Source organism: Eleutherodactylus coqui, chromosome 1, assembly GCF_035609145.1.
Source record: "Eleutherodactylus coqui strain aEleCoq1 chromosome 1, aEleCoq1.hap1, whole genome shotgun sequence".
In the NCBI taxonomy this organism is placed as follows: domain Eukaryota; kingdom Metazoa; phylum Chordata; class Amphibia; order Anura; family Eleutherodactylidae; genus Eleutherodactylus; species Eleutherodactylus coqui.
In genome coordinates this window covers 35,872,167-35,894,017 of record NC_089837.1, presented here as the reverse complement: position 1 = coordinate 35,894,017, position 21,851 = coordinate 35,872,167, and the positions used below count along the sequence as shown (strand labels likewise).

Genomic DNA, 21,851 nt, shown 5'->3' with positions numbered 1-21,851 from the left:
CGCGACCACATGATGTGCCGAACAAGTGAAGATATTACACGGAGCAGTTGAGGGCGCAGAAGAGCAGAAAAGCGGAAGCATCTGATCTCCTCTCCGTACAGACGGGCCGTAACCGAATTACAATAATGCAAAGATTTAACCCCTGCAGCCCCGGAGCCGCGCTCCTGTGAAGCCGGGAGACAATCCCATCTACACGCAGAATATGAAGATATGCTCATTAATAATTCAGCTCTTGCATGTCTGCCGTGGAGGAAACTCCGGAGCTGCGAGAACAAAGTGTCCCGGCATCTCAAGGACTTCTCAGTGCAAATGTGACCCAAATGAGGAGAGGATGACGACAAGTCCAAATATAGCACAGGAAGTAGTGAGCAAAAATGTATCATACAGACAGTAAGAGGAGACGCTGATCCTTCATGGTAACCCAAAGCCTGCAGCCACCGGCCAATGGGATCAGAGCGATGGTGGACAGCGGGGTCACTACTCAGGGGAGGCTTAAAGGGCAACTCCAGCCAGAACTGATACGGACAAACATTCAGGAAACACCGACACACGGAAGGTTGGGCAAAGTACGTTTTACTTAATCTCCGTTCTAGTATAGTGCAGAACGGACTTGTTATTTTATATATTCTGGGAGGGGCTTCAGTCGTTAATCATCTGCCCCCTGCTGGACAAAAGGAACCACTCCTGACCAATTAAATGGGATGGATACCAATGTACTGGACTAAAGCACCATCAAATATTACACTAATCACCCCCCTTCCCTTACAAGAATATATCTACTGTAATGCTGCCCCCCTACGTACACGAATATAACTACTGCAATGCTGCCCCCTATGTACAAGAATATAACTACTATAATACTGCCTCCTATGTACAAGAATATAACTACTATAATACTGCTCCCTATGTACAAGAATATAACTACTATAATACTGCTCCCTATGTACAACAATATAACTACTATAATACTGCTCATATGTACAAGAATATAACTACTATAATACTGCCTCCTATGTACAAGAATATAACTACTATAATACTGCCCCCTATGTACAAGAATATAACTACTATAATACTGCCCCCTATGTACAAGAATATAACTACTATAATACTGCCCCCTATGTACAAGAATATAACTACTATAATACTGCCCCTATGTACAAGAATTTAACTACTATAATACTGCCCATATGTACAAGAATATAACTACTATAATACTGCTCCCTATGTACAAGAATATAACTACTATAATACTGCTCCTATGTACAAGAATATAACTACTATAATACTGCTCCTATGTACAAGAATATAACTACTATAATACTGCCCCCTATGTACAAGAATATAACTACTATAATACTGCCCCACTATGTACAAGAATATAACTACTATAATACTGCCCCACTATGTACAAGAATATAACTACTATAATACTGCCTCCTATGTACAAGAATATAACTACTATAATACTGCCCCCCTATGTACAAGAATATAACTACTATAATACTGCCCCCTATGTACAAGAATATAACTACTATAATACTGCCCCCTATGTACAAGAATATAACTACTATAATACTGCACCCTATGTACAAGAATATAACTACTATAATACTGCCCCTATGTACAAGAATATAACTATCATAATACTGCCCCCTATGTACAAGAATATAACTACTATAATACTGCACCCTATGTACAAGAATATAACTACTATAATACTGCACCCTATGTACAAGAATATAACTACTATAATACTGCCCCCTATGTACAAGAATATAACTATCATAATACTGCCCCCTATGTACAAGAATATAACTACTATAATACTGCCTTCTATGTACAAGAATATAACTGCTATAAGGGGTCGTTTTTCTAGCACTATGGATTTTGTTTTCCTGCTCTGTTATGGGAGCGGGAAAGTAGAACCCACTGGCTGAACGGAACAGTCATAGAATAGAAGTAATTGGTGCCGAAAAGGACCCTACTGACCATTGGGGTGCATCAGGTTACCGTCTGGCATTTTACAGGGTGCTGATTTAGCTTTTTAACATAATTCAGCGACGGACTGTCGGTCGCAGGTAATTTTCCTGAGGTTTCATAAATGTAAACCCATCAGTCTAATACGTCGGCGCATATACTGAACACTTGGAGGGGGGGATACAATGAATGAGACATAATCCGTGTAAACAGCCGGGATATAATTAGCTATACGCTCGGATAAACTCCTCCTGGATTTATTTTCTGGCAGACAAACTGCATAACACCAAACTTGGGAAAAACATCTAAACATATGTTACCCAGAAGGCGAGATCCACAGAATGCCGGCGGCGTCGCTGCCCATGCACTTCGGACACGGGGGCAGCACTGCTTACCGACGGTAGACAGATGCTAAAGGTGCTTTCCAATCAGTGGAAGCTTTGGCACAGTCAGCACTGTCAATGTCTGATCACTAGGGGTGCGACCGCCGGCCCCCTGCAAGCCCTAGAAGGACCCTCGGGATAAGACATGCTGATGGGAAAGACTACCTGTTGATTTAAGGGAGACCCCCACTACATGTGACACTTGGGGGCTATGTCGGATTTTTTTGCTCTGGGGTCCAACAGATTCTACAGTGCCTGACCGTAAAGACATACAACCTTCCAGGGTCTGTGGAAAGCTGGGTGACAATATCTATGGCTATTGTGTAGCAGCTGACTATTAAACATCTTCATGCCAGGATCTTAAAGGAAACCCTCTGTAATAAGTAGCGTAGCCGTATATTCGTGTACATCGGCGCTGGTCGGAGTCTCCCATCAGAGGGCACACGGATCGCACCAGGCGAGGAGACGACCGCACATTAATGCGCTGCCTGTAACTCTCACTTATTCTGTGCTCTGGGGACCGATATTCCCTGCGCCGGCTGGCAGAGGTTACAATTCTACCAACCGCCTCCATGTCTTATTCCTGCCGCACCTGTCGGCAAAAGGCAGATTGCTGATCTTTATCCGAAGGCAGAAATCAAGGCAACGCTGCAAGCGACACGTCTAACGGCGACAGAGCGCACAATACAGGAGGTGTGAACGCCGAGCGTACGGGACTGACATGTTATATGCAGCCCGATCTCCAGATTATATATGGAGACCGGACAGAACCTCCTCGCCACATGGGGCTGTACTCAATATAACCGCCTACAGGATGGTGGGGGGCAGAGACTTGTGTCACCTGCTAGATAAATGGGAGTGAGGAGTAGAAGCAAATAGGAAAGGGATTTATATCACATTTTATTTTCACCACTGATCAAACACTTTAGAGGAAATACATTACTTATACTGTATTATACTCCAGAGCTGCACTCACTATTCTGCTGGTGGAGTCACTGTATACATACATTACTTATCCTGTACTGCTCCTGAGTTACATGCTGTATTATACTCCAGAGCTGCACTCACTATTCTGCTGGTGGAGTCACTGTGTACATACATTACTTATCTTGTACTGATCCTGAGTTACATCCTGTATTATACTCCAGAGCTGCACTCACTATTCTGCTGGTAGAGTCACTGTGTACATGCATTACTTATCCTGTACTGATCCTGAGTTACATCCTGTATTATACCCCAGAGCTGCACTCACTATTCTGCTGGTGGAGTCACTGTATACATACATTACTTATCCTGTACTGATTCTGAGTTCCATCCTGTATTATACCCCAGAGCTGCACTCATCTTGAATAAAAAAATCCCCCGTGGCTCTCATGTCCTGCGATGTGCATGCGACTACAGTTTGAGCTTTCCCATTGAAGTCTATGGGAAACACTTGCGTTAAGATTGCAATTTCACAAATGTGATGCTTAAATCAAAAAACGCATCGGCGTCATAAATTGCATATAGACAAGTGCGATATATCGTTGAGATAGCACGCTTCCCCGTATGCATGCAGCATCAGCGTGCGGTATGAACCCCCAGATACGCTCATTGCTGGTGCAGCCACTTCTCCATTAATCGGCAGTGCTGGGATGAACGGCGGCCGATTTACCGGATCCTCATTGTTCCAAGTTACGACCCGTCTGACAGAAATCAGATCGCTGATGAGAAACCCAGAAGAGATGATATGGGGATCCTGAGTAACTTCTGCCTATGGATATATATATAGCATATGTGTATACTACAGATATATCATATATACTCAGACACAGTCAGCAGACTGCTGCAGCTCTCATGGATGACATCTCCCGCAGAAGGCTGTCTGGCTGATAACAGCGGTGATCGCAGATATAAAACAGATCCGACTGAACTTACACACAATATGAGCCAACTGTGGGGATACAGAATATGACATATATAATATATCTGCGGGGGAGTACATTGGATTACCTGGACATGGGGCACATGGCATCTAGTAGTGATGAATGAAGGGACCGATGCCAGCACTAGTTGTGGGGAGCCCCAGTGTACGGCTCTATACATATGTAGCAGAGCTGTACATGTAGCCATTGATTGGATGATAATGCAGCTTTCATACACAAGTTACAAACCGATACATTGTGTAGCAGATGAGATCCCCACAGCTCAGCTCACATCTGTGCTGGGGATTCCGTTTACCATTACTGGAGCAAGAAAACGGAATCCCCAGAATGTGCAGAACGTCTCATAACGGAGCCAAACTGCGCCGAACGGACCCCTCTGACTAGAACGGGGCCCTTCGGTTCCTGCACTTCTACCAGACAGAAAAGTCCTGCTGGCACAACTTTTTCCCCCGGCGTGAAGACTCTAAACCGGAGCTCAGCCGCAGTTGTGAATAGAGCCTAAGGAGGGGTATGTATGCAAGCGGGATTTAAAAACTAGTGAATGTAGCAGAGCTGAGCGCGTTACCCGCTTACAGAGATATCACAATGTGTGATCTGTGGGAAGCAGGTGAACCGCCTGCAGGATACAAGACGAAAGAACCACACAGAACAAAGGGAATAGTGCTGAAGAACTGAATGACAAACTCAGCTCTGCTATAACTGCAGCACAGATTTGTATATAGACAAACAGTACTGCACAAATGTTTTAGGCAGGTGAGGAAAAAAAATGCTACAAAAAGAATGCTTTCAAAAACAGAAGCCCAGAAGACCGCCAAATGTATTCTGCAGCAGGACAACAACCCCCATCATCCAGCCCAGTGAGGAACAGGGAGTCCTGGAAGTGACATGCCCCCCACAGAGCTCTGATCTCATCAGCCAGTCTGTCTGGGGATTACATAGGCTTGCTCAAATCCATCTACATCCACGGAAGATCTGGGCTTAGTTCTTCGAGATGTCTGGAACAACCCCCCTGCCAAGTTCCTTCAAAAACTGTGTGCAAGTGTACCGAGAAAAACTGATACTGTTGTGAAGGTGAAGGGCGAATATCGATGGGATTTAGATCTCGCTTTTGTTCGGTTACTTTGTATTTTGTTAATTGACAAAAATAAACTATTAACCCTTCTAGTCGTTAAAGCTTTCTTATGCTATAGTTGAGACTATAAGCACAGATTTTACACACAGCCCCCCCCCCCCGATGTACAGTATATGTGACTATTATACAATGGGACTTTACAGCACTGCTGCCATATATGACAATAGTGACATGTGATGGGTGCCCATCTATATACCAAGCGGGCAGTCCGAGCAGCAGATAACTACTGGCATGAATGGATGGAATCTTCCTCCCCGTCCAACGCTTCACAGAAGAGTATACAAGTGCGCGGGGTAATAAATCTAATATATATGTAAAAATAAGACACTCAGCGATTAGTTGTAGCAGAGCTGAGGGCGTTGGGCACATATCAGTGTTTCTATACATACAGTGCAGTAAGCCACTGCCAGCACATAGTCCATATACCGCTGGCAGTGCCCATATGATGCCACAATTCCTCCTCTGCCAGTCTGACTGCTGCATTCCCTAGAATTCCCCCCCACACTGTCTATAAGAGTGCGGCAGGCACGTGTATAGGGAGATACAGGAGAGACAAAGCGATCAGATACAGGACAGCAGGCAGTAATATATCCCGCAGCACTACAAGTACCACAAGTCACGCAGCAAGAACAGCATTCTAAACGGGCCGTTTGGGCAGATTTACGGTTTTGTGGCCACAAACGTCATTTTTTGTTGTTTTTCCTTTTTTTACCGCCTCCAAACTGCTCTGTGTGAATGTGCGATAAACACACACATACCCCGATGATATATATCCACACAAATACACCACGTCAGACGGGTCAAAGGCTCTGCAGCTTCACCTCATCGGATATCACAGACATACATGACCATGTAAACTAGTATATAAATTACATGTGTAGTAAAAGTCCAGCCATACATGATCTACAACACATATAACATACCAGCCACTATATGCAGAGCACTCACACATATAATATACTCCAAAGTAACATGTATACACAGCAATACTATAAAAGGTCCCATACAGATGTAGAATATATGCACAGGGAGGATATCACATATACAGATCAAGTACACATAAGACAACACTGATACCTAATGTATACACAGTACTGATAGATATGATGTATATACAGAACCGATATATAATAGTAATATACTGCCTACACGCAGCACTAGTGCATTACAATGTATACAGGTAGCAGTGATCTGGTGATATATGACCACTCTGAGGTGATATATAATATACGCAGCAATGATCTGGTAATGTATGACTACTCAGAAGTGACATAATATACACACACAGCGCTGATATGTAATATACACACAAGTGATCTATATGTTTTAGTATATGCAAAAGCCAAATGTAATATACTATATATACTCAGCACTAATATAATATACACAGCAGTGATATACATGCAGAGGTTATATATAATACATTGTATACACTCAGCACCAATATATAATGTACAGGCAGCAGTTACCTAGTAATATATGATGTATATGCAGAAGCCATATATAATATACTGTATACACAGCACTTATATGATGTACATGCAGAATATATACTCTATACACAGCACCAATATTTAATGCACACAGCAGCGATATATTCTACTATACACAGCGCTATAATGTACAGGTAGCAGGGATCTCGTAATATATGACTACTCAGCAGTGATATATATGAATATACAGAAGCGATATATACACCACAGCAATAATATATAATGCTTGCAAAAGACTATATATGTATATTCAACACGGATATAATGTATATACAGAAGCGATATATAATATACTGTATACACTCAGCACTGATATATAATATACCCAACAGTGATATATTCTACTATACACAGCGCTATAATGTACAGGTAGCTGGGATCTCGTAATATATGACTGCTCAGCAGTGATATATATGTATATACAGAAGCGATATATACACCACAGCAATGATATATAATGCTGCAAAAGACTATATATGTATATTCAACACTGATTTCATGTATATACAGAAGCGATATATAATATACTATATATACAGAAGTGATATAATATACCCAGCACCTATAGAATAATATATACAGTGTATACAAAGCCCTAATATAATGCCTGTCCAGCGCTGGTGTATAATACACACTGCACGGATATAACAGTCACTGATAGCACATACACACAGTGAGATACCCTCCATGACATATCAGCCCAGTGCTATATAACGTCTATACCCTCCATGACCTATAATATACGGGACACGACCAGCCCCGCAGCCCGCAGCGACACGCCAGTCATGCAGCCGGTCCCCGGCACGGTCACACACAGCGCCCGGCGCCCCCCGGCTCCCCGCCGCCGCTCTCCTGCAGCAGAACTTGTGAGGACGGCGGAGCTCTCACCTCTGTGGTCCCCCGTGCCGTCCCGGGCTCGGCTCCCAGCGGGCAGCAGGCCGCACTCACTCCCGGCGAGATGCTGACGAGGACGACGCCCGCCCTCCGTGCCCAGCTCACCCCAGGCGTCTCCCCCGCCGCTCACATCCCAGCCTGACTCGTCTTTGTCTGTCTCCCAACCGCCATGTTGACACTCAGCACCGCGCAGCTCCTCAGCCGAACGGCCGCGGCGGGACTCTGGGAGTTGTAGTTCCCGACACCGCTGGCTTCTCCCCGGAGAGCTTGAAGGGGAGCTCATGGAGAGAACTACATCTCCCAGAATGCGGAGCGAGACAGTCATAACAACCCCGCCCCTTTGTGATAGACTGGAGAAGACAGCGGAGAGAGAAAAAAAAAGCGTGTCTGGTACGTCGGGATACGTCACAGTGACGTCACGGCTGGGAGGGAAAGAGAACTACATATCCCGGCAGGCTGTGCGCGGCCAGGAAAGGAACCGTCTACAATGAAGCTGGTGAGAAGCTCGTGTTATATCCGTGCAGTATTGAGAGAGCTGTGTAGTATACAGTATATACGGCGTGCTGAGCATAGGGCAGGCGCTGAGGTGCACGGCTGTGGCCTGTGTAACCTGTAGATGGCACTACAACTCCCAGCATACACTGATGGGTGGTGTAGTCCTGTCCTAGCACGATTGTCTAGACTGGATACAATGGTAACAAACCCGCAGCTGTGAGAAGTCTTAGTGCAGGTTCACATAGCATATGGTCAGGAGACTTAGGGCTCGTTCACACGGGCGCATCTCGGTCGGGCAAATACGCAATCACCTTGGCAGCGTTCACTTCCGCAGCTCGGTTCTGGTTTTCTGCGCCGTTTGAGAAGCAGGAAGGGTAATCCCTTGGACGGACGGAGATGGAACCGCTCAGCGCCGAACAGACCCCACTAACTATAATATGGCCAATTGATGAATACGCATACTTGCACTGGCCCATTCGCGTCAATAGCTTATTGCGCTGTGTGATATGCGCCAAAATAGGACATCGCGTGAAAATATCTCTTCAAGTGAACGAACCTATTGAGATCAATGTGTATCTATTCGCTGCGTATTACCCGCGCAAAAATGGTGCAAATAACGTGCTGCGCAAATACATTCATATGAAGGAGCCCGAAGCCTCGCGATTTCTCCGTGGAAGACTTGCATGTGGATATGCGCACAGATCTAAGGCGGCGTCACACGGGCTTATTTGTGTTTTGGTTTTTTTTACATGCGCAATAGGCAGAGAATGGAACCCGTTGATTGCAATAGGATCGTTCACATCTTAATTTTTTTCTTGGGTGCGTTTTGTGTGCGGGGGGGGGGGGGGGGGGGGGGGATTCTGCACGCTTTATTTTTGTGTGCGTTTTTGCACCAAATGTTCCCATAGAAGTCAATGCGGGGTGCGCAAAAGTGCTCGCAATAGGCAAGGAGTTGCACATTTGTGCTAAAAAAAGACCTCTGGAACTCATTAGCCATTTAAATGTGGGCGTGGCCTTGTGCCGTGGGTTACAGCCATGTTCATCCACCGCAAAAAGACTCCTTCACGGCGCAAATACGTTGCGCTGAGGCCAACATTTGGTGCGAATGTGCTTTTTTTTTTTTTTTTACATCTGTTTGGCCTCTTGTTTTTTCACATGCGTAAACCCCCCGCACTACACCGCAAAATGCAAGAAGGCCCAAGTGTGGTCACAACATAGAAAAGAGCGTGCACAAAAAAACGCAGTGAATACGAATGCGGGTTTGTTCTGGTTTTTTTTTTTTTTTTTTTTATGCACCTACCTGTCCCTAGAGAAGCTGGGTGGGAACCAATATCGCTCACAATAAGTTGTCACCCAGCTTTCCCCCCAGAAAGGCTGATGTGTCTAGTTATGCCACATTCTGTGCCCCCAGAGAGGCTGTTGTATCTATGGTAGTTATGCCACATTCTGTGCCCTTAGAAAGGCTGACGTGTCTAGTTATGCCACATTGTGTACCCCCAGAGAGGCTGTTGTATCTACGGTAGTTATGCCATATTCTGTGCCCTTAGAATGGCTGACGTGTCTAGTTATGCCACATTTTGTGCCCCCAGAAATGCTTTTGTACCTAGTTATGCCACATTCTGTGCCCTTAGAAAGGCTGACGTGTCTAGTTATGCCACGTTTTGTGCCCCCAGAAATCCTAGTTATGCCACATTTTGTGCCCCCAGAAATGCTGTTGTACCTAGTTATGCCACATTCTGTGCCCTTAGAAAGGCTGACGTGTCTCATTATGCCACATTCTGTGCCCCCAGAAAGGTTGGCGTGTCTAGTTATGCCACATTGTGTGCCCCCAGAGAGGCTGTTGTATCTACGGTAGTTATGCCACATTCTATGCCCTATTCCCATATTGTTGCATAACTAGTCACCTTTTCCATTTAGGATCCTAGGAAAGCTGGGTGACTTCCCCTGTGGGTGCTGTAGTGGCGGCCATATTGGTCATCACCCAGCTTTCTGAGGATCAGGGCAGCAACTCGGGGACTTCTGTTTATTTAGACGAAAGTCAGCCGGCGGTCTGCAGTGGTTTCCCCTTTAAGTGAAGCTCGGGCTGCGATGTGAAGGAATCGCGTCGTGTCCGGTTACGTGGGGTGAAACAGCTCAGCGGCGGTTAATGCAGAGATAATTGGCGCAGGAGGCATTAGTCCGTATCACCTCGCCAGACATATCCTTTCATCTCGCGCCCCCAAAGCTTCCTCTCTGCTATTCAAGGCCGAGCCGTTAATATTTGATGCTTGTATTACTCCAGACTTCGGCCCCCGGGGACTACTATTCCCTCCCTCTCTCTTCCAGTACTGCTTGTCGGGACATCCCACGCTGCCATGCAACATCCTGAAGTTCAAGTCCACCACCATCATGCTGGACTGCGGCCTGGACATGACGTCGGCCCTCAGCTTCCTGCCGCTACCGCTGGTGCACAGGTACGTCGGGGGTCAGTGCCATGGGGGCCACATCCTGTCTGCTCATACTCGTGGCCACAGCGCACAGAGCAGTATCCTCATGGTGGGCTGAGATGGTAATGCCACCTTCCTGAGTGGCTAAACTGATATATGTATGATAGTGGTTGGTGGAGGTCCGCCATTATGTAGTGTTATCCGCTCTTTCACTGCTTGTTGTCAGTGAACATACTAGAACAGCAGTCTCCATTTTTTTTTTCTCTGAAACTACAACTCCCAGCATACAGTAGTAATAGAGGTAAGATGCCCCAGGTTGTCAGGGCATGCTGGGAGTTGTAGTTTTGTAGCAGACACAGGTTGTAGATCCAGGCGGATCATTTTCAGTCTCCCATATGCAGGATGTGAAGTACGAGGTCCTTGTTGCCCGTAGCAACCAGTCAGAAATCGGTTTCCATTTCTGAAACTGCTTTGCTGAAGTGAAAGCTGAGCTCTGATTGGTTGTTGTGGGCCTCACTTATCAAGGGTTCGCTCTCACGGGCGTCGGTGTCCCGTGTATTACGTGGTGCTAAAATCCCATTGGTTACAATTGGCCCACTAACACCTGCGTTTTTTTTTTTTTTTCACGCCCGAAAAAAACAAAAAAGCAGTGCGTCCTATTGTGGTGCGTAATATGTAGGATATGGGGATTCGACAAACACGGCAAATCCACGAGTATTTGATGTGTACTGCTTGTTTTGCACATGTGCATCATACATTGATTTTTCACGGGACGCATACACTTGATCAGTAAGGTGGCCTTGTTGTCCATAGCAACCAATCACAGCGCAGCTTTCATCTCTCAAAATACTATGGGAAAATGAAAGCCGCGCTGTGATTGGTCGCTGTGGACAACAAGGACATCTTACTGTTGGGGTGCGTTTAATGTGGTGTGAGCGTACCCCAAGGCCAATTTCACACGGGCGAGTGCGATATCGGGCCGTGAAACTCATGCACTAACCAGCACGCGATGTCACCGCGGACCCGAGGGTGTTTTTTGTAAAAAAAAATGTGATTGCGGAGTGTTTCCCGTTGTTTTCAATGGGTAAACATCGCCTTGCACTCGCGTGCCCCTCACACCTCACACGCCGGGCAATGCTGTGCTGCCCCATTGACAACAATGGACGACGCGAGGCGTTCTGTAGGGAACGCCCAAGAATAGGACACAACGCAATTTTTTTTTCCTGTCATGCGACGCATGGAAAAAAATCGCTCGTGTGTATGACCCCATTCAAGAGAATGGCGGTACAAAGTCGTGCATCTCACGACACACAAATCTTGTGCGATTTTTCTCGGCCGTGTGAAAGCGGCCTAAGACCAGTTTGATAAATGAGGCCCAAATAACCAATCAGAGCTCGGCTTTCGTTTTTCCGCAGCAGTGAAAGCTGAGCTCTGATTGGATACCATAGACGGCGAGGACACGCCTACCTTTAGCGTGCGTTCGCACTGCAGAATCCGCTTCGGATTTTCCCACACAGATTCCGCCTCTAAATGTGCCGCAGTACGGCTGAGTATTGCAGTTGCGGATCTGCAGTCGGTTTTTGCTCTTGTCTTGGGGTAAAATCTACATTCCGAATGTGCATGAAGACGGCGACACTGCGCCATATTCAGATGAACGGCGCACAGATGTTTATGTGGATTCTGCGCCAAAGTCCGCCGTGTGAGCGCACCTCTATGTGATGTAATCACTTCATCTATTCAGAATTAGAGATATTTTGAAACACTGACACTTCCGTTTTTCTTTTAATGGTTCCGTTCACGGTTTGTTGAGATCTGCGTCGGAGAGGCTGTGTACTCACGGGCAAGTGCGATGCCGGTCGGACCTACAGCACTATATTCAAGAGCGGGTTCACACGAACTTGAGTTTATCGCGTATTACGCGGGCGGTATTTCTCAGGCAATTGCGTAAATTGTCTAACGCTCTTTCTCTCACATTTGCGTGTATGCATTGCGTAATACGCAAGCGCAAAAAAGAACGCAGTATGTTCCATTTTGCCGCGTATTGCATGCGTACGGATGGGATCGATCTGCAGCTTGGTGAAGCGACAGGACGACTCCACGGCGGCGAGTCACGCAGGCTTTTATGCATACGGTTATGTGACACCGGCCTGACTGCGATTCTTCTGCTACGCGGTTTTTGCATCAAATGTATGTACATGCCCGGAAAAAAAATTGCGCTTGTTTCCAGTTTTTATACGGATAAAAATTGCATCGCCCTCGCATGCAAATATCATGGTGTGCAACGCAATATATATTGTTTTTTTTTCACGCTCTCATTGCAAATAATGCGCGACTCTTTAGGCCGTTTTTATGTGGGTGAGAAAATAACGCGGAATTTGTGCGCTGCTTTTGAATGGAGTCCTATACATGCGGTGTGGTAAAATAGCGGCACACTACAGGAAAACGCGGCGCGCGGGTGCAATGCGAACTCTCCCGTTGAAAATAACGGGAAACGTTTGCCGATTCTCCAACATGGCTGAAAACTGCGCCGGAGGATCGCAACTGTACTGCAGTGATGGAGGCGGGTGCATCACACATTCGCGAGTGGCTGAGTTTCACGGACCGGTATCGCGCTCGGCCGCGTGTAGGAGGCCTTAGGAGTCTCTAATAGCGCAACATGCTGCACTGCTGCGGGTACAAAACCGTACCGTAACCGACAGACCCCATTATTGCCCATCGGGCATCGTTGGCGTGCAGCATGCCGTGGGTCCGGGACCGCCATCGCTTTCACTGTTCCGCTTCTTGCGTGGGGCACAACAACAGAAGCGCTCTAACTATCTTCCGATAAACCCTTAGAGCATGGTGAGCGTTCCCGCTTCTTCCTGCATTGATGCCAGATATTAACATACAGTTAATTAGTGAAGTGACAAGTGTCGGAGAAAAGACCAAAAAGAGCGGTAATGAAATGTCGTAACTCAGCTCTCTGACTCGCTGCAATAAATAAAGCGCTAATTAAAAGGTTTTTTTAAAATAATTTTTAATTTACGTTCCCCACCCAGTTAGTAATGGGTCCGAAACACAAGAGGATGTACGATCGCTGGCGAGCGCTGATTTAATTGCATGCAGACGGACGATTTCTTCCACGTTCGTTGATGACTTGTACGGTCGCTGTACAATCTGCTTCCACTGTAACGTATATACCCATGTAAAGGGGTTACCCAGGATACACCGGGGTCGGAGTGGAAGCACTGCTCCCACCTCTGTATAGTGGCCGGAGCTCGTAATTGCAGGCACAGCTCTCATTGGAATCAAGGGTACCCCAATCTGCGATTTCAATCAGAGCTGCGACTGCAATTACGAGCGCTGTCCACTACACAGAGGTCGGAGCAGTGCTTCCCCTCCGATGCCAGTGTATCGTGGCGGACGCTGCATGGATAACTCCTTTTACAGAAGTTTTCCCGTGACTCCAATACCTGTCCTCGGCATAGGTTATCGATATCAGAAAAGTGGGGGTCCGCCAGACTGGTGAGCACCATGACCTCTTCTCAGGGCTGTGATGTTGCGTTCATCACGTGGCCTGAGAGCAGCTCAGGCCCATTGAAATGAGTGGGATTGAGCTGCTGTACGAGGCACCATCTCTACATAATGTGCGGCACTGTGCCTGGAATGCGTTTGAGTCCGCTCGCCCGAGCTGATCGGCAGGGGTCTTGAGCAGTGGACCCCACCGATTGTCTATTGCTGACCTATCCTATGGATGGGTCATCAATATTAGAGTCCCAGAAAACCCCATTAATACTTCGAATTCTGGGTGGCAAGGAGTACAACCGCTATAGTGGGCTTTCTTCAGGCCCTGAATGGTCAGTCCGTCCATTGTGAGATTTATCTCTGCGTTACTAGACTGATAGAAATGCTCAGGAGTCTCGGAAAGCTGGGTGACTATATCATATCATATATGGCTGCCATTATCGCTCTAGCAGGGACTATCACAGAAATGTCCTTGGCAGAAATAGAAAATCTGGCATATATATATCTCTAGGAAAGCTGGGTGGCCATCAATATGGCTGCCATTATGGCTCCTGTGGAGTTTACCACACTGCTTTTCTGTAGTCCTGAATGGCAAATCTAGCTAGTGATATTTATCTCTGTATTAACTAGGCAGATTTAATGCCTTGGAGTCTTGGAAAGCTGGGTAACAAGCAGCTGTGCGAAAACTTACAGCTTTTCCTGAGTGGCTAATCTAGCTAGCGAAATAGATCTGTGCATTCATTACTAAGAGTCTGGGAAAGTTGAGTGGCTACCAATACAGTTGCTTACTAGTGGTTCCAGGGTCATCGGGTCCAGCCCCCTGCTCAGTGCAGGATCACTAAATCATCCCAGATATGTCTGTCCAGCCTGTGTTTGAACACTTACATTGAAGGAGAACTCACCACCTCCTGTGGTAACCTGCTCCACTCATTGATTCCCCCATTGCTTCTAGTCTTGTGCAGATGAGAATAGGGCTGATCCCTCTGCACTGTGACAGCCCTTCAGATATTTGTAGACAGATATTAAGTCTCCTCTCAGCCTTCTTTTCTGCAAGCTAAACATTCCCAGATCCTTTAACTGTTCTTCATAGGACATGATTTGCAGACCGCTCACCATCCTGGTAACTCTTCTCTGAACTTGCTCCAGTTTCCCTGTCTTTTTTAAAGTGGGGTGCCCAGAACTGGACACAGTATTCCAGATGAGGTCTCGCTAAGAAAGAGTAGAGCGGGATAATACCTCATGTGATCTAGACTCTATGCTTCTCTTAATACATCCCAGAATTCTGTTTGCCTTTTTGGCTGCTGCATCACATTGCTGACTCATGTTCAGTCTATGATCTATTAGTATACCCAAGTCTTTTTCACATGTGCTGCTGCTTAGCCCAATTCCCCCCATTCTGTATGTGCTGTCTTCATTTCTCTTGCCCAGATGTAGGACTTTGCATTTCTCCTTGTTAAATACCATTCTGTTACTCGCTGCCCTCTGTTCAAGCTTTTCTAGATCTTTTTGAATCCTCTCTCTCTTCCCTAGTGTTAGCTATCCCTCCTAGCTTTGTGTCATCAGCAAATTTGATCAGTTTCCCCTCAATTCCCTTCTCCAGATCATTTATAAAGATGTTGACCAACACTGGGCCTAGGACAGAGCCTTGTGGTTCCCCACTTGATACATTCTTCCACTTGGATGTGCAGCCATTTATGACCACTCTTTGGGTACAATCACTCAGCCAGTTGTGAATCCACCTAACAGTTGCCTTCTCAATCGCATATTTGGTCAGTTCTTCAATAAGTATGGTATGAGATACTTTGTCAAATGCTTTACTAAAGCCAAGATCCTAGATTCAATTCAGTCCAACGTTTCCAGTAGTACTCCTCTATGACCGACTGATAATGCGGCACCTATCAGCGCTCATTGATGCCAGATTAAAGAACTTTTAAGGGTATTTTCACACTTGCGCTGGGGATTACGCTTTCCTGCTGGGTAACAGGAAAGGGTAATGTCCACGACCGAATGGATCTGTCTATGGACAGAAGCAACAGCGCCGGGCGGACCACGTTGACTATAATGGAGTTTGCCCGGTTTCCGCCTAGCTGCCTGGTTTTGCATGGATGACAAAATGCTGCATGCAGCGCTTTTTCTTCCGGTATTTGCAGCCGGATCTGCGACAGAACCGCAGGAGGTTCTAACGCAGATGTAAAACCACCTTTATGCAGTTCTCGGTGCAGAATCTTTTGGGGTTGCTGTCCCTTTAAAAAGCTGTAACCATCATCTTATAGTAGAGCCGTCCTGTCAGTAAGCGCGAGACATAAAGTGCGGCTGCTCATCAATCACATTTCCATCCTGACTGTAAATCACGCCGTCTGCCAGAGAGAGGGAGACTCGCAGACACAGGACGCTATTACAGGTGAAGGAGTTAATATAATATTATGCAGCCAATTAATCCTTTAACCCTGCGAATGATAGGTGAACTTAAAGGAAAACACCACCTTACAACATCTCCTGGTTTAAATCTACATATAAGGGTCTCTGCAGATGGGGGGGCTGCAGTATTTAAAATCCATTTTCTACTCCAGTCACATCCGGAGCTGCAGCGATGGAGCCCTGTCTCCAGAGAACACTGCAGTGTGTGTGAGATCACTCGAAGAAGTGGTGCAGCTTTGGATGTGAGTGGAGGGGCATATATGATTTAAGTCAGTGTACATTTATATGCATAGTCATATATATTATATTATATTTATTAATATTATTTTTTTTTTCCGGCAGCACTCGTTTGTCTAAATTGCCCGGCTGGATCTCAAAGGATGGAAACACCCAGTTTGAGAAGGTACAGTGATGGAAAGATATTGGGGGGATACAGAGGTCTCCCTTTTCCACAAGATCTCCTCATTGGCGTCCTGAAATACTCTGTGCTGCTGAGCCCCGTCACCATACATGTCCGTTCTGTCCCCGCAGGAGCTGAAGGAGTGCTCCGGTCGGGTATTTGTGGACTCCGTGCCCGAGTTCTGTCTCCCAGAGGTAAGCCTGTAATAAGCTTTATCACCAGATTAGGGGTCCATAAGTGCAGCGTGTGTCTAGTTCTGGGGTACAGCAGCAGAGGGGTCACCTTACGTTGTAACCGCACCCCCAAATACATCTATAACTTAGAAGACTACATCAGCTGCTGACATGATCAGGTCAAGTTTGAAGCCTCTGGAAGTAAATAAGAATGTTCCCATTCACTAAAAGCAAGCAGAGGTCTTTAAAATGGTGAGAAATTGAATCAGCGCCACTTTGACAAATTTAGTGCAAGTTCTCCCCGGTCCTAATAGTTTGTTACAAGGTATCAGTCTGGAGGTCAGGGCATTGTCTAGATTGGATAGTTTTACAGCCTCAGGATGTAAATGCGAATGTTCCAATTCACTGACAGCAAGCAGAGAACTTGAAAATGGAGAGGAATTCATAGTAAAGTACATTAGAAAGTTACAGAACTTATTATGCAATGATGACACTTTTTATTAACCCCTTTTAAGTTGCTTCACTGTTGAGAATCGATGACCAGTAATATCTAGTCTATGGCCTGGCGTTATCTGCCACACTCAAGGGTAGTTGTGCCACCCCTGTTCTATCACCAGAATTGCTCCTACTTGGTTTATACCCCAGTTGGTATTCTCGTTATATAATATATTAACCCCTTCACGATGAGCGCTGTACATGTTTAACACTTGGCAGGTGTCATTGTAGGGAGCAGACTCTGAAGCCAAGCCCACTCCATACTCAGCAGGTATAACCGTCCTTAACTGCTGACCGGGATGGGAGATAACTCTTATCCCAGCTGTTGGCCATTTGAGAACCGCAGTTAAATGGCCCAACAGAGGGGAGAGACTTCCTCTGTCACCTGAACCGCTCTCCCGTGACGAGATCATGGGCTGCTCTCTGAATACCCTAGCAGCCCCCGGCCTCCATGTTGCCATGTGTTTCTGCCTATTAAGCCGTGACACAGGTCACAGGCAGTGCTTAATAGAATGACAGTAAGTCTACGATATACTGCAATACTGAAGAATTGCAGTATATTGTACATACAGTCAGCCAACTGCTGGTTCAACACCCTATGGCGGCTAAAAAGAAGAAAAGTAAAAATAAGATTAAGGACCTATTCACATAAGTGTTTGGGCTTTCCGGCTAACGGAATGAAATGTCTCCCTTTTTTTTTATCCATTACCATGGCAGCATGGGACCTTGTGAAGACCAAGAGCTGCCTTGTATTTCTGCCTATTAATCAGTGTCACAGGCTGTGCTTAATAGAATAGCAGTAGATCTATGATAATCTGCAGCACTGAAGTACTGCAGTATATCATATATGCACTCAAACAATTGCTGGTTCCCCGTGTGGGGCTGAAGGTGCGTTCACACCTGCGTTGGTGCTTTCTGGCACAATTCTGTCTCTGTTCCGTTCTTGGAATTTAACGTTTGCAGTTTGTTTTTTTTTCTCTGTTGCTTTCAATGGGTTATCACAAAAACACAGCATGAATATTCTCTTATACTTCAAAGGAAGATCATGAAGCCGATGTCCCTTAAACACAGCCTTTTGATACATCACAAAAACAGACTGCTGTCACTTTGCTTCTTCACCGGAACAGATAGTGCATTGTACAGCGCTACTTTCTTCCGATTTAAAAAAAAAAAAAAAAAAAAAAAAAAAACCTACACAGAAACAAACGGTCAATCTGTTTGTTTTTCTTTTTTTCTGTTTTGAAAACCCATTGAGAGCAATAGGAAAAAAACAGAGTGTTTTTTAATTCTGTCTCGCTGCTCCAAAAACAAAACTGAAAGACGGAATTGTGCTGGAAAGCCCCGAATGGGCCATTTTTGTAAAGTTCTTTTTTTTTTTTATGTTAAAAAAGCAAAAAAAAAAAACTTCCCAGTCGTCTCATCAAAAACGAAAAATTGAAAAATAAAATTTGTATTGACGCATCCATAAAAGCCCAATGCATTAAAATGTCACATTAGTAGTGATGAGCGAGTACCTGCCCGCTCGAGACAAAAGGTTCGGGTGTCGGCGGGGGGTGGGGAGCAGCGGGGGAGAGCGGGGAGGAATGGAGGGGAGATCTCTCTCTCTCTCCCTCTCCCACCCCCCCTCCCCGCTGCCCCCTCCTGACTGCCGCAACTCACCGCTCCCCCACGCCGACACCCGAACCTTACCTCTCGAGCGGTCAGGTACTCGCTAAAGGCAATGCTCGCTCGAGTAATTGCCCTAAGTGAGTATACTCTCTCATCTCTACACATTAGTAATCCGACACAGCGTACACTTTGAGCAAGAAAAAAACGCACAATGCCAGACTTGCGCTGTTTTTATTAAAATCAGCCGGTCACCAAGAAAAAAGGGAATAAAAAGTGATCAAAAAGTTGCCATTTATAAAACCGAGCCTCACGCTGCCTGACGGAAAAATAAAGTTCTGGGGGCGGAAAGATGGCAGCAGAAAGCAAGTTTTTTTTTAAATGAAAAAGGTACCTTATTAACTTATTTTTTGACCTAGTTCAACATAAAAAAAACTGTATGAATTAGTTTTTTCTGTAACCGTACTGACCCACAGAAGAGAGAGAGATGGCACTTTTACCGCATGTCCAAAAATGGCAAATTTGCTTTTTTTTTTTTCTATTTCGCCCCCACTTATACATTTGTGAAAGTTTCCCATTATACGGAAGGTTGAACGACGGCGCTGAAAACTACAGTGCGATTGTTCCCAGCAGGAGAAACCAAGTCGTCTTGTAGATATGATGGCAAACAAAAATACATGATGCTACAGCGAGCTTTCAGACTTACTCCAACTCGTCCCGCAAGAAACGAGCAGAGTCATCAGAAAAGTTAAAGATGTTATGGTCTTTGGAAAGGATGGGGGGGTTAAAAAGGAAAACCAAAAATATACAAAAAGGGCAGTCACATAAGGGGTTAAGATCTCTGTAGCCGAGCGAGGTGGGTGGTTGTACGATAACACTATATTACACCCCCTATACCGCTGGCACAGCATGGGTGACCTTGTCCCTCGCTGTGTTACAGATGTCCTCCCTCACCCGTCTGGGTGGTAACGCGGCTGCCGGGGAGCGGCTCGGCCCTGCAGACTTGTTTAATATTCTGCTCTTTGCTTTCAGACACAGCTCATAGATCTGTCTACTGTAGATGTGATCCTAATCTCTAACTATCACTGTATGATGGCGCTGCCGTACATCACCGAGCACACCGGGTTTACTGGCACCGTTTACGCCACGGAGCCCACAGTACAGATTGGCAGGTAAAAGACAGCAGGGCGTTTCATTCAATGCAGGATGTGGGTATAGCTGACAATAGAAGTGGTGCCCACCCCTGCCCTCACCATATGTGGTCCTGATGATCCGGGGGTCCATGGGTCTTCCTGCACTGGTTCCAAGGGCATGCTCAGTTCCTATACAGGTGCCCACCCCTGCCCTCATCATATGTGGTCCTGCTGATCGAGGGGTCCATGGGTCTTCCTGCACTGGTTCCAAGGGCATGCTCAGTTCCTATACAGGTGCCCACCCCTGCCCTCATATGTGGCCCTGCTGATCAGGGGGTCCATGGGTCTTCCTGCATTGGTTCCAAGGGCATGCTCAGTTCTATACAGGTGCCCACCCCTGCCCTCATATGTGGCCCTGCTGATCAGGGGGTCCATGGGTCTTCCTGCACTGGTTCCAAGGGCATGCTCAGTTCCTATACAGGTGCCCACCCCTGCCCTCGTCATATGTGGTCCTGCTGATCAGGGGGTTCATGGGTCCTCCTGCATTGGTTCCAAGGGCATGCTCAGTTCTATACAGGTGCCCACCCCTGCCCTCATATGTGGCCCTGCTGATCAGGGGGTCCATGGGTCTTCCTGCACTGGTTCCAAGGGCATGCTCAGTTCCTATACAGGTGCCCACCCCTGCCCTCGTCATATGTGGCCCTGCTGATCAGGGGTTCCATGGGTCTTCCTGCACTGGTTCCAAGGGCATGCTTCGTTCCTATACATTTGCCCAGTTAGATCACAACAGCCACTGCTCGGCACACCTGCACTTTCCTACTGAGGGGGCATCTTGTATTTATGGCAGGAGGATCACTTTAACCACTTCCTGACCAGAAGCTTTGCCCCCTTTCCTGACCAAGCATGGGCAACCTGGACGTTTATAGTTAATCAGCAGTCAGGAACTGGTTAAATGTGATACAAGGTAGCTACATTTTCTGTTGTGCTATTAAATCAGTCGCTGATTGGCCTCCTGGGTCTCGGTCGTCTTCACCGTTCGTCTTTGCTCTCTCAGGCTGCTCATGGAAGAACTGGTTAATTTCATCGAGCGGGTTCCGAAGGCGCAGTCCGCCACCATGTGGAAGCACAAGGACAATCAGAGGTAACGCCATCCGGATAGCGCAGAATGCTAAATCATTGCAGAGGCTCTGCTGCTTCCTAACAGACACAGTGCTTCAATTCATAGATCTCTGCTTACTGCCGGGGAATGGAAACAAGCTTGTTTGAAATACGGAGCTGAAAATCCACCCTGACCTTTTCCTGCTCACAGCTGCAGCTCGTTACTGTGTATTAGTAGAGGCCGTTCTTGTTTCCTAAGGGCTCGTTCACACAGGCCTTTTGATGCAGCATTTGTTT

The 21,851-nt window shown here is 46.3% G+C and overlaps 2 protein-coding genes across 4 annotated transcripts in view; one reads left to right on the top strand and one right to left on the bottom strand.

The window, feature by feature from the left end:
- HMBOX1 (homeobox containing 1) overlaps nt 1-7,999 on the bottom strand; it is an 85,199-nt gene extending 77,200 nt beyond the window's left edge. For all 3 annotated transcript variants that reach the window (XM_066594878.1, XM_066594882.1, XM_066594883.1), the window contains exon 1: nt 7,802-7,999. The gene's annotated coding sequence lies outside the window, so the exon portion shown is untranslated. The remainder of the gene's footprint in view (nt 1-7,801) is intronic.
- Nucleotides 8,000-8,242: 243 nt separating this feature from the next.
- Nucleotides 8,243-21,851, top strand: part of INTS9 (integrator complex subunit 9) — a 29,514-nt gene continuing 15,905 nt past the window's right edge. The window contains exons 1-6 of the mRNA XM_066594872.1: nt 8,243-8,303; nt 10,628-10,755; nt 16,993-17,053; nt 17,182-17,244; nt 20,356-20,495; nt 21,511-21,597. Coding sequence (XP_066450969.1) covers nt 8,295-8,303; nt 10,628-10,755; nt 16,993-17,053; nt 17,182-17,244; nt 20,356-20,495; nt 21,511-21,597 — 488 coding nt within the window. The 5' untranslated portion in view covers nt 8,243-8,294. The remainder of the gene's footprint in view (nt 8,304-10,627; nt 10,756-16,992; nt 17,054-17,181; nt 17,245-20,355; nt 20,496-21,510; nt 21,598-21,851) is intronic.